Genomic DNA, 13,730 nt, shown 5'->3' on the forward strand with positions numbered 1-13,730 from the left:
TTCATAATTCGTTCAGCGATTCGTGTTTTAGATGATTTCGGGAATAGACACAAAATGTAAACGATCTATCGGTCTAAGATACGCGAACCTGATAGTAAAATAATCCTCTAATGCACAATATATATAATATCTGCGCGCGAAATGCCATAACTTTAAAGCGTTTCGGATCCCGTGCGAAAGGGTAAACGTTGAGACCCTCTGCTGCAGCAATTGATTTATGCACTCCTAGCGTACAGTTCAAATACTTTAAAAGCGTTCGCTAACATATTTACGCACATAATATTTTGGCTGCAGTATCTTAACGTGTTTTTTTTTTTTTTTTAACTATTGGCGTTCGTTGCACACGATACATTATTGTCACGTGTTGAAGTTAATTTTCCGTGCGCCGAGAGAAGTATTCTACAATTTCTCACCCCACTAACTAATAACTAATAACTATAGATCATCGTACGAAAATAACATTATGTACAACCTGCAATACGTCAGTGTTGACCACTGGCAGCTTGTACGGCAGCCCGTACGGGTGCGGGTGTTGCGGCGGCAACCGGGTGTTGATGGCACTGGTGCCGAGGACGTTCAGTTCGGGGACGGCTTCTTTGACTTTTAAATTGCTCTTGAACGGCTTTTTGATGGCCGACGGTGCAGTCGGTTCGGCGGTGGCGCCCGGCGGCTGGGACGAGCCGAACAGCTGTTGGTGTTGATCGAGGGCGAACGTGACGCGTTGCGATCGGCCGAACGAACCGCGGCCACCGGACGACGAGGACGACGACGTGGACACCGGCCTGCCGGCGGCGGTGAACCGGTCGGGCTCGGCCACCGTGACGGTGGCCGGCGGTGGCAGCAAATCTTCGGCCGAAACGGTCCGTTTGTTGACGAACATGGGCCTGGACGTGGCCTGGTGCTGGCCGCAGTTGCACGACGACGACCGCGGCGGTCTGCCACAGTCGGCGCCGCCGCCGTTCTGCTGCTGGTACGCAAGCGGCGGCGGCGGCGTGGGCGGTAGCCCGCACGGCACAATACCGGCGTTTTGCAGTTTGGTGCTGGCAGCCTGCAGCTTTTCCTGGATAAACGCACGTTTGGCACCGAAGTCCGGATCCCGGGCCGCCGTCACCCGCGTGCTGGACAGCGTGTGATAGTGATGGTGATGGTGGTGATGGTGCACGGGATTCCGGCCGTCCGCGCTCGAACACCGTTTCGTGAACTTCTTCCGTCTGTAATCGAACGACGGCTCGCTCTGCGTGGACTCCACGTCCGTCTGGACGCCGGACGGTGGTGCCCACGACGAACGCACCGACGACGAGAGCATCGCGCCGAACCTGGACTCGGCGAGATTCCCAAGCGATTGGCGCCGGCACGCCGCGTCCAAGGACGCGGACGACGGCAGGATTCGCGGGCACGGTTTGGCCACCACGCCGAGCGCCTCGGCGGCGGTGATCTTCCGGCCGGCACCGGTGTCGGACGACGACTTGTTTTGCTGGTTGTTGACGAGGCCGGGCGAAGAACACCGGTTTCCGGCCGACGACCGGAACGATGACCTGTAGGTGGAATCTTTGACGGATAACGGCGGCGAACTCTTCTTCTCGGCGGCCGCCATCGCGTCCGCCGGCAGGCTGCCACGTTTCTCGGCCAACGGTGACGACGAAACGGCCGAGGCCGCCTTTATCGCGCTGTCCGAATGGTGTCGGACCTTTTGAGGGTGCATGTTCTTCACAGGGGACTCGATGGTCCGCACCCATATGTCCGCGGCACCGTCATCGTCGTCGTCGTCGTCGTCGTCGTCATCACCACCACCAACGCCGTTCTCGTCGTCGTCCGTGATCTCGGCCAACGTGGATGTGCCCGAGTCTACTTCCACGGGAGGCCTGTGATCGCATGCCGCGGTGGCGGTCACCGCGGGTTTGACGGCGCATCCGTTTTCGAACTTGCTGATTAACGCCGAAGCGGACAGGTCTTCGTCCGGTTCGGCCGTTGCCGTCCGCGGCGATGGCGGACGATCCGGCGAAGAACAGTTTTCCAACGAAACGATCGTCCGTGGTGGCGAAAGCGGGGGCGGTGGAGGCGGTAACGGGGTGTCCGCGGCCGGTTCCAATATCTTGGCGGACGGTACCACAACAGGCTCGGGCGGTTTCTTGGCCGACTGCACCACCGGTTCCGCAGGTTTCTTGGCCGGCACCGTCGTCAACCGAGTCTGTTCGCCTCTGGGCGGCACCGGTGGCGGTTTCTGTTTGGCGGCGGCGGTGGACGTCCTGACCGGTGGTGTCGGAGCACCACTGCTGCCACCGCCGCCACCACCGCCGATGGTGGTGGTGGTGTTGACGGCGACCGCAGTGGTACCCTTAAACGTGTGCAAGACGGACGCGGACACCGGCGTTTGCAGCGGCGGCTGCGACTGGCGATGGTCAGCAGCACCGGCTGATGACGACGGTGGAGGTGGCGTTGGCGGCGGCGCCGCCGCCAGGTAAGTAAACGGTTTACCGAAAGCAGCGGCCGGCCGCATCTCGGTGTTTCCCGCCGGCCGGGTCGCGCGCGAGTACCCCCGCGGCCGTTTACATGGAACGCGAAGAGCGGTACGGCGGCGTACGTCGGTCGCGGACGATGTGCGGACACCGGTCGGGTCGCGAGAGAGGAACGGAGCTGGAGAACGGTTTGCGACCGGTGCCGGCGATAGGTGTACGCGTGCGACGAACGACACCGACAAACGTGCGGCCGATTTCGATTCACTGGTCGCGATCAGCGGTGCTCGCTGTCACCCGGTGCGTGCGTGCGCGTATCGTAACGTATGCGCGTACGTGTGTGCTGTAGATGTTCGCGCCCCGTCACACGAGAGAGCCGCCCGCGTGCGTGTGTCGTCGCGTACTGGGGACCGGCCGCCAACGCGGAAAGCGCGGACGGCCGTCGTGCGGCGGCGGCGTCGTCGTCATCATCGGTACCGGCGGCGGATCGAACGGCCACTCGTGCGCATGACCGTTGCAAAGGACGTGCCGCGCCGGCGGGACCGGCGAGTCCCTTCGCGCGCTGGCTCGTGCGCGCGTGCGCGCGCGCGTCAGCGCTTAGCCGAGTAGTACAACAATAACAGTGCGCGAAAACCGGCCACCCTACGCCGTCGCCGTCACCCTTTCACCGCGAGCTCGCGACGCCCGTCCGTTGTTGCCGGCAGCTTCTTGTCTTCCGAAACGCGTACGTCCTCCGCGCGAAAAACCTAACCTATAACAACACGCGCACGTGAAACGACGATCACGTGAAACGCCGAAGAACGTAATAAACATCGAGCGGGTTAAACACCGTAACTCGGATATCGATCGTAAACACCCCGCGAACCGCGGCCGCATCGTCGTCGGCATTATTATTATTATTATTATTATTATCGTTATTATTGTTAATTTTTGTTTTCATCATTATTATTGTTGTTAAATTGAACGCGGTGCACAATGCCCGCTGCCGCTCTTGTCCCGTAGTAAAAAACACAATACGTGTATTGTTTTTGAAATCATTATTTCGCGCATAAAATGTGTGGGTTCGGCACGCCGGTGCATTCGGTTTTGTTCTAGCTGTTGTTATCGATAAGTCTCGCGACACCTGTTCGTGCGCGGTCGTCATGTTCTGCCCCGGCACCGACCCTGGTTTCCGTCGTAGGCTTCCGTTTCGACTACTTGTGTAACAAATCATTACCATACGTACGGTTACGTACATTTTTTTGTTTTTTGTCCGTATCCGATGTTGTTCCGCAAAACCATAAGCGTATGTTATACATGTTATCGACAACGTGTCACGATTGGTGTCAAGTAAAATAATTTATCCTCAACCGAAGCCCTCGAAATGATCGGAGTGAAGTTGCGAACAATAATAATAACAATAATAGTAACGAATTGCAAAAGCGTAGTATACGAGTCACAGAGATTCATCGTCATTTATTATTAAATTTCACTCTCATTTCCCCACCGCAGTAAGAAAGTTAAGTGACTATTTTATTAACATCTCATAACATTTACGTAGCATCGGTCTGGTTTTTAATGTACTAGACATTATTTAATTATGTATTTAAGTACAACGAAATTGTATAATTTACGCTAATTACGCAAGAGAATAAATCGTCCCAAGTTTTGTCATAAAAAAATAAAATACATTTAAGCTGTACAATATTTTCTACAAGCTTTTAGTAATAACAATACATGTCAAGGAATTTCTGCTGTATTCGAATTATATGTCCTCAATATATTTCATTGATCCAATAATTTTAGTTAAAATAACAACGAAAACATATCTATCTATGTATGCATTAAAGACATCAAAGTTAATCCCTACGGAATACTATGTTAGTTTACAAAAATTTTAATTTCCAACACTTCCTTTTAACAAATAAGCAAATTAGTAATGGTCATGAATTTGAATTTGATTTTTTTTCCTTACGTTGTGTAACACCCGTAATAAACAGATATCCATAAATAAATTTGATAATGATTTTATGAAAACTGTTTGAACATAAATGAAAAATAACGAAGATTTATTAAAGAATACCGACGGTAGATTGGACGAGAGAAAAATGAAATATATGAATGAATTATAAAATAATTATAAAATAATACAAACAGTACGAGGACTACACAAGAAACGTTTTTTCATTTTGATAATATTCAGATGTTAAGTAATGCATCTTAATTTTCTCGATGTCAAAATTCTTTTAAATTAAATAGAAAATAATATTTCATCCTAGTTGTATATCCGTACCGTAAAAGTGTGTATACATTGTACACTATACAATATATAATAAATAAAACATATAATATTTTCGGATTATTTTATTGCGTGTGAAATCCATACAACAATAATGATATCGCAGTGGTTGAGTATGTAAGTACTCCGATTTTAAGTAGCCTAGTAATGCGGTAGTAATAAGGTGACTATCGAAAGAAACTATTGCAATAACGTACTATAAATATACTCGTGTACTACGTCTATCGTTTTTACGAATAGAGGAACGATTGGTGTCTTTAAACAGTGTTGATATCAGATCCTTTTTGGTGAAGGAGTAGTTGAACGGCTATTTTCTGTTACGCTAATGGGCTTTTGGGACTGTGTCGTTGGACGGATACAGATAAAATTTTGTAAGTTAAATTTAATAGGTCTCGGAGAAACCGTGTCATAAACAGTTCCGTAAAGAGTCATTTAGTCCCAACGACAAATATAAAGTATGTTGTTGTATATGCCAGTACACACTTAAGTACACATTAAACGGCATGCGTTTATAAACCGTGATCGTGTGTCTCTATGATTTAAATCTACCGGTAAAATTAAAAAACATTTTGAGAGCAATGATTTGAAATATGATAATATAATTAAATATGAAAATTATTGTAACACACTGACATGTTACATCCGAGTGAAATATTTCACCAACACACGAGTTGAACTGCCGATAAATAAATTAATAATAACAATTATAACACTATTGAGTAAAAACGATTGTTTAAATTTAACAGTTTCAATTAAATTAACACATTTAATTTGGTTGTTCGTTTAAACTTCAACGATTCAAAATGCGTAATCTAGGGCTCACAAGTGTGTTGGCCAACCCAAGTGAATCGCTACACGATAGATATATGTGACCATTAGTTAAAACATATCACACTATCATAATTAAAATATCAATTTTAACATTACGCTAAACTAACGATAGTCAGTCATATACATAATACCTTAACAAAATAAATACATTTTTTATTTATTTCTTTTGTAGCAACAATGCTTCAAAGATTTCAAAGTTTCAAAGAATATCGTAAAGTGTTCGATCGAATTTACCTGCCTAAAAATATTTAAGTACCTACATTTATGTAACACTAACACTCATTAATGATACTAATATCTATTAGCTTAAAATATTTTTATTTCATCTTCGCTTCATTTACTTTTACGTCAAATAATATAAATTATAATTAATATAAAGAACATTTTATTTAATTTTATCTCTGGAAAATAATAATAGTTCTTATTTGTATGTAAGATGTTATGGAACTAATACAGTAAAACTCGCTTAAAACGCTCCCGCTTAAGACGTTTTCCCGCATAAGACGCTATTTTCCGACGGGTTCCTAGACATTTCCTATATTAGTCAATTTAAAAACCATCTGTTAAGACGCTCGGTTTTTCTCTATCTTATTGGATAAAACGCTCTTTTGTTTAGCAGATTATGATAAATTTTAGTAGGTTTGTCAAAATAAAAATAGACATTTTACTTGTTTACGTGTTCTTATTGTTGTATCGTTTTATTTTATCACTATACATATTTTATCATCAGCTATTATTATTATCCAGTATCTACTCCTGCAATTACTGCTGGGTTGCAACACCTAACAGAAATTCGAAAAGTATTATCCTCTATAGAAAATTTTGAAGAAATGTTGGATTGTCTCAACAAAATAGAAAACTTTCTTGCTGAGACGCATTGTCAGCATCGTAAACAAACAGAAATATGTCAATTTTTAAATAAACAATAATAAAATATTTAATAATAATTTTTTTTTAATTAAATTCAGTAGCAAAAAATATATGTACACATGTATTTAATTAAATATACATATATAATTTATTAGTGTTTATTTTGTTAAATTATGATCAATAATAAAAAAATTAACTCCACATTTCAATCACTTCATTTTTTTCCAATCCCGCATAAGACATTTTCCCGCTTAAAACGTTCTAGAGAGCTGGTCCCTTAAAGAGCGTCTTAAGCGAGTTTTACTGTATTATTATATTTTATCATCATGTTTTTATATGCATGCAACTGATATTAATCTAATAAGATTTTATAACTAAACTTAAAGAAAACTTTAACACTAAAAAAATATCTTAAGTCTGAAGAGTCAGAATTAAAACATTAAGCTGATCCGAAAAGTTATTTCTAACGACTCATTAATTTCCTTAATCCAGAAGATTAAGAAGCAGAAATACTTACTGTTAAACAAAATTAATTTCTTTAATTTACTTTACCTAACAAATTAAAATTACATCTCACTGTTAAAATACGAACTGAACGATTTTGCATGCAATAGCACAACGTAAAACTTTATGTATTTATACGTCTGTTTTACTATTGTACAACATCTTATGTATATCATTTAAATGTTATATCATGTATTATTACTGATTAAGACCTTCGGACGTAATTGTAAATTATAAATAATTAAATGTTAAAACACCAAACGCTAATATAATATTGATTCTATAAATTATATTTTACTTATTAAGATATTATTCGATGTGTAGACGGATATGGAATTAAATTATTTGAAACAATTTAGCTCAATATCTATGTAAGCAAGAAATCAATTACTTGAAAATATATACTAAACTTCATTTACGAATGTCGAATGCGTTCATAAACATTAATTTGAAATAGTTTTTTAAGTTTATTTTATATGGTGAACAAAATATTAAAAACATTTTTAAATGTATCACTTATTTTAATTTTGTTCTCTGAGTGCCCAGCGTAAAAATTAATTTAATTAGTTTTTTTTCTTCAAATTTCACTATTTTATTTAATTAGTAAATTAAGTTTAATTTATTTGTTTTAATTTTTTTTTTTACATTTAAAGATTTTAAAATGTATTTCTCGTACAATAATGTTTGTAACATTAAAATCTTAATTAAGAAGTTGATAGTGAAAGTTTCAATAAATTATGGGAACGTATACAAAAGTGTATGTTCAGCAATATACTTGTTGTTGGAGAAACATAAAGGCGTATAATATTAAAGAAACGAAAATTTACAGTTCTGCTGTTTGGCTAGGACACTGTGTGTTTAACAAAAATATCTTAATCACAAAATAGTAAGCATAAAATAATAACAATACAATGGAATTGCATCGCTGGATGATAACCAAGTACAATATACAACGCAATAATATATTTTATTATATGTATATATATATATGAGTACATTTAAAGGCTAAATTCCACCAAAACTATATTTTCTTTGGAAAATTTCTACTGAAAAACGACATTAAAACAACTGTTTCACAGATTTTTGTTCTATCATCATTAAAAATTGATATCAATCAGTTCAAACGTCGGTATACACATTTATCTAACCGTTATAAATAATTTGAAATATATATGTTTGATGTGTGTGTCGGTGTATATTGATTGAACAAAAGCAATCGTATTTAAATAAACTAGCGATTCGATAAATCGATCGATAAAACAGGATAACGATTCGTTTTGGCGGAGCAAGGTTAAATTAACATTAAATAGAATAGGTAATACACACAGCATACAATGAGCATAAAAAAAAATTAGCTGATTTTCCAAAAGCAACAGCCAGACCTAATCGAATTAATTAACTCTAACAACTACCTTGTCAGTTGTCTTGAGCATCAATAATATTATAGTTGTGCTCTCATCTAATATGTCACCTGGTATACGTAATACTAATGCAATTATAATTAATTGTAATCTCTAATTTAATTTCAAAATGTAATCATCGACAAACTTTAATTACATTTTTATCTATAAATACTATTTACGTTCTTTCTATCTACCATATATATCTCCCTCTCCAACTCTACATAGTATGTAGAATATATGCATATTATACACATTTTCTAAACTAGTTTAATTTTCAAATTTTCATTCTTTATTAGTTATAAAATATACATATTTCTTTTTTCATTAGAGCATGATCATTTAATTATTAAAAAAACCTTATATGTCGTGTTTAAAAGTATATAAGATTTGAGAAGGAAAATCTGGTAAAAATATATATTTTCATACAAATAAAACTAATTATATTTTTTTTATATTTTGTATTATTTATATCATACGAGATTATCCTGATGGATTACTGATACATATATCGTATACAATACCTCTCTGACCATCCTTAAGAAATACGCTATGGAAGTTATACTTTTTATTTCTTTCGTTTTATATTATAAATACCTTACACGCTTAAATATAAATAACAACATGTATATATATATGTATAATCTTTCGAGTTACCTACATAATCTGGCCTTTGGAAAACTTAAACACAGTATACTGTACTCGTAGTAAAAAAAAAAAAGCAAATAATATTATACATTAATGTGATAGGCAAATATGACCAAATTAGGTTAAAATAAAATAGGCTTAGGATTCTTGATATAACTTTCACCAAACGCATTTATTTTATAAAGCATAAAAAGATTAATCATCGTAACACAAACAAAGAATAAAACATGAAAGTATAAAAGAACTCTATCGTTTAATTATTCTAGACATTTTTAAGCTCCCAAAAATAGTTGCACTTATAATATTATAGAAAATATAACGATGCATTATTAAATGTAATCATTGAATAGCCAATCAACGGAGTGACAGAATTTTTAGATCTTTACCCCTTAGCCCACAAGGAGACCGTTTATTGATTTTGCGTTTCTTTAGGTAATTAATGATAGGACTGATTACTTTGAATATTTAGTATGAATACATAGTAAGATTTAATCTTTCCTTCTTTATCTTCATAAAATAATATAAAGCCGGGATACTGATTATCGGCATTAGGACTAACTAAATTATTATTTTTATTAATAGTAGCACATTTTAAACTAAAATAGGTGCATATGATGTTCCTTGTAGTTTTTACACTATAATAAAAAATATGTAAATATTTTATTGCTGTCTAGTACCTAGCTCCATTAAATTATTTCATGTGCACAACTAAAATAATGAACACGAGTCATAAACACATAAAACTACTATATTTTGAAATGAAAATAATAAAATTCTATCATAAAGTGTGAAATTAGCTAAGAAACCAAAATTCATTATATTGATTACTCTCTTAAAAATATATTACACAACCTATACTTCAAAATATAAAGACAAGATGAGTATTCACTTTCATGCATAGTATAATATTCATACAAAATTTTCATTGAAATATATTAAACAAATGTATATTTATTTATACAGAGTTTAAGAATATTTATTAATTTATTAAATCACGACTAGAACTTAATTTAATTTAATAAAAAAATATACCATTACATAAATTATAACAAACTATGAATGGTTCCATATTTTTTTTTTTTTTTATAAGCATACGACTTGACCCTTAAATTTATTTAAATAAAACACAATGAATATGTTTAGCAAGAACAACAGAAAATGTAACCCATGTAATTATGTAATATATCAAATATCTGCCTATATCAAATTACGTTGTTTAAATAGTCACTATGTTTTTATTGTTAAAAATTATAGCTGTTAATAGAAATCAATACTTTATATCTAAAATTATAACGGATTCGAACAACGAATTAATGTTTTATTAAAAACTAAAAATAATATATTTATATACTAATGATTTATAAAATATTAAATCAATCAATAGACTTTAAACAACAATTATTTTCATACCAAATTAGATAACAAGTTTTTCATTGATTAATAAAAAATGATGGAGCAAATAATGATTTGCGATAACTCAATAAAACTAGAACTAAAATAATAAAAACACAAACACTAAAACGGCAATTGCAAATTTAATGAATTGTAATAACAATAATGATGCAAGCATTAAGTTCGATTCTTGAATTATCACTAATTATTGCTTCGTTTTACTACGTAACAAAATTATGCAGCTACATAAATGTATTTATGAATAAAATTTGGTAAAATAATCATACATTTTTAAATCAATACACATTTATAATTAAATATAATTCATATTAATATTTATTATTTTGCACAAAATATAGTTATAGTGACGTGTAATATTATTACTGCAATATTATATTACTAAGATTGTCAATTTCAGTTTAATTTATAAATTAAAAATCAACCGTTGTATCTTCCAAATGTAGATTAATGAACAACTGTATATATTATAACTCAAGGAGATATATATGCTAGTAGACACAAATACATATTTGTTTTTTAATTATTTAAATTGTTCTTGTCACAATCTTAAGAACAATAATTTAAAAAATATTTTTTAAAGAAAGTAAATATGATTATACAATAGTTATTCTCCAGTACTAAAATATTACAATATGATGTCAGTTATTTAATTAATTTTACAGGTGTACCCAACTGCGTAAAAATATTAAATTACAATTTTCTATAAATACTGTAATGTTATGTACAAAGTGATACGATATTATACGATATTAAACTTCAAAATTGTCGTAACCTGTTAAACTCATGTTTAATAAGCTAAAGCTAATATTTCACTTGTTCTCCGCCTAAAATTTATTCGTTTTGAAAATCTTCTATCATGAAGTTATTTATAAGAAATTTAAAATATTTTTATCCCGTAACTGTGTTTCAAAAAGTAACCGGAAACAAATAAAATATATTGAAAATGCATGCAGTATAAAAAAATGTCATCTTTCAACCAATTACTTCATCAAGTCTGAATACCATTTTGAATATAATAAAAACTGTTGAGTAAATTGTAGTCGGTGTAAAATTAATTTTACAAACGAATAGTTATCATACATAATATATTATACGGGTACTTGTAAATTGCGCCCACATTAAATAGGTAGTAAAAATACTATTGTAAATTGCGCCCGGGATTTTTCGGGGTCTAAAATGGGTATAGTAAATTTCGCCTATAGTATCTACTATCTAAGTAACCTCATATTTATAATTTTATGGATAAAATATTAGAGTTACAATCTGAAATTTATATAAAAATTAATAGTATAAATGAACCTTAAAGGTTCATACATTTCATTTATTCCTACATTTCAAAATACCAAATCAAAAAAAAAAAATTAAAAAAATGGAAAAAATTATTCAACAATATAATGAAAATACTATTACGAAGGCTGAATATGTGAAGATGATGTCTCATTATTATGGAGATAACTCATATATGAATTTTTTATTATTAACATTTTTAACCTAACAAAATATATTTAAAAAACTATAATTAATACCATAATATTTAAAAAAAAATTAATTTTCCTATTTTTATTAATTAATTTATTCATTTACATTTAATAATAATAACAAATAAATAATAAATAATAATTTAACAATAATTACATTTTTGGAGGACAGTGATAGTTACCTCCTTGTGGGTCCTCTGGGGTATGTTATATAACTATCATAAAAATAATGTTTCTATTGGACGCAATTTACTATACAGAAATTTATACCTGAAAAATACCGGGCGCAATTTACTACACAAAAATTTATACCTGTTAAATACCGGGCACAATTTACAATTGTTTCCCTTTGTTGGACGCAATTTATGTTTGTTCTATTATACAATATATAATAATAGATGTTTCTCAATACATTTGATTTAAAAATCTAATAATCCAAAAAATTGTACCAAAACCTACTTTTTGAATAAATCTTAAATAAATCATTCAATGACTCAAACTAAAAGTAAAGAATTATTTAATTGCTTTAAAAAAAAAACCTGAAATTCATATCTATGAGCGAATATAAACAAGGTCTAGCATAATGCTTATAACAAATAATTAGTTGAAAATATTGATGAACTAATCATATTCTAATATTGAACTATAAACCTATTTTATACTACAAGGTCTATGAATTGAATACTATACATTTTATAACTATTTAAAATATTGGCAACTCTGTCATAATTATCACGAAACCTTTAATTCAATTAAATTTGTAAACGATAATCAGGGCCGTCCCGAGGATGAAAATCAAGGGGGGGGGGGGGGAATAATATGAAAAACGCTGACTACAATTTTTTTACTCAATATATGTAGTATAATTAACTATATGTAGTCGTATTTTTACTTTTTAATATATACATATATATATGTATGTGTCAGTGTCACACTTTTTTAAAATTGACAGTTTAATTATATATATATATATATATATATATATATACATACATAATAATATTTTATACTGTATAATAAGTACCTAGTTATATAAATTTTATTCGTGTATACACTATATAACGAAATATGTAATATTTGTATTCCTTAAGTAAAATTAGGTCCTTCTAGGCTATAATGAAACAAGTCCAACTGCCGATTGGTGTTTTCGTTGGGGGGGGGGGGGATAGAGACACTCTCCAAGACCCTCCTTCAGGACGGCCGTGGATATAATATAAACTCTTAATAACTATAATGTTAAATGTGAATAATTTAACCATAATCTAATTATGTATTTTTGATCAGAAATTGTAACAAATAATACTAAGGTATTTCATACCAATTCATAACACGTAACCGCCCGTCAAAATTATAAAAATATATTTCTAGTTATTTGATAAAAACGTATTAATAATACATATTTTTAGATATATAACATACTTACCTATATGATTTGTATATAATTAACCAACTTTTCGTTTACAAATAAAATAGATAACTTTTACTTTAACTGTACAATATAATTCAAATATTCATCGTAGATGTTTGATAAACACTTAATTTAATTAAAATATTTTTAATATAATATAATCGGATTAAATATTTTCTATTATGATAACTGTTTCTATAGCTAGCAAATATGACATGACATTAAGTTTGATGCAATTTTAAACTTCGCTATGAACTCACACCGATTAACATTTAATTAAATATATTAAATATAACATGGTTATAGAATATGGTCATATGGTTTTAAAGTCTAATCATTTGTTATTATCAAATAATATATATATAATGTTGGGTAAACGACTACTACACAGTATAACTATTAAACTGTATGAAAAATATTCTAAATTTACAAAATAAATAACAGCAT

The 13,730-nt window shown here is 34.3% G+C and overlaps 1 protein-coding gene across 1 annotated transcript in view; it reads right to left on the minus strand.

Moving 5' to 3' along the window:
* The window catches only part of LOC112688551, a 176,598-nt gene extending 173,725 nt beyond the window's left edge, over positions 1-2,873 (minus strand). The window contains exon 1 of the mRNA XM_025561807.1: positions 473-2,873. Within this exon, the coding sequence (XP_025417592.1) occupies positions 473-2,497 (2,025 nt within the window). The 5' untranslated portion in view covers positions 2,498-2,873. The remainder of the gene's footprint in view (positions 1-472) is intronic.
* Between the last annotated feature and the right edge of the window lie 10,857 nt (positions 2,874-13,730).

The sequence above is a fragment of the Sipha flava genome, unplaced genomic scaffold (assembly GCF_003268045.1).
Source record: "Sipha flava isolate LNK unplaced genomic scaffold, YSA_version1 39_pilon_pilon, whole genome shotgun sequence".
In the NCBI taxonomy this organism is placed as follows: Eukaryota; Metazoa; Arthropoda; class Insecta; order Hemiptera; family Aphididae; genus Sipha; species Sipha flava.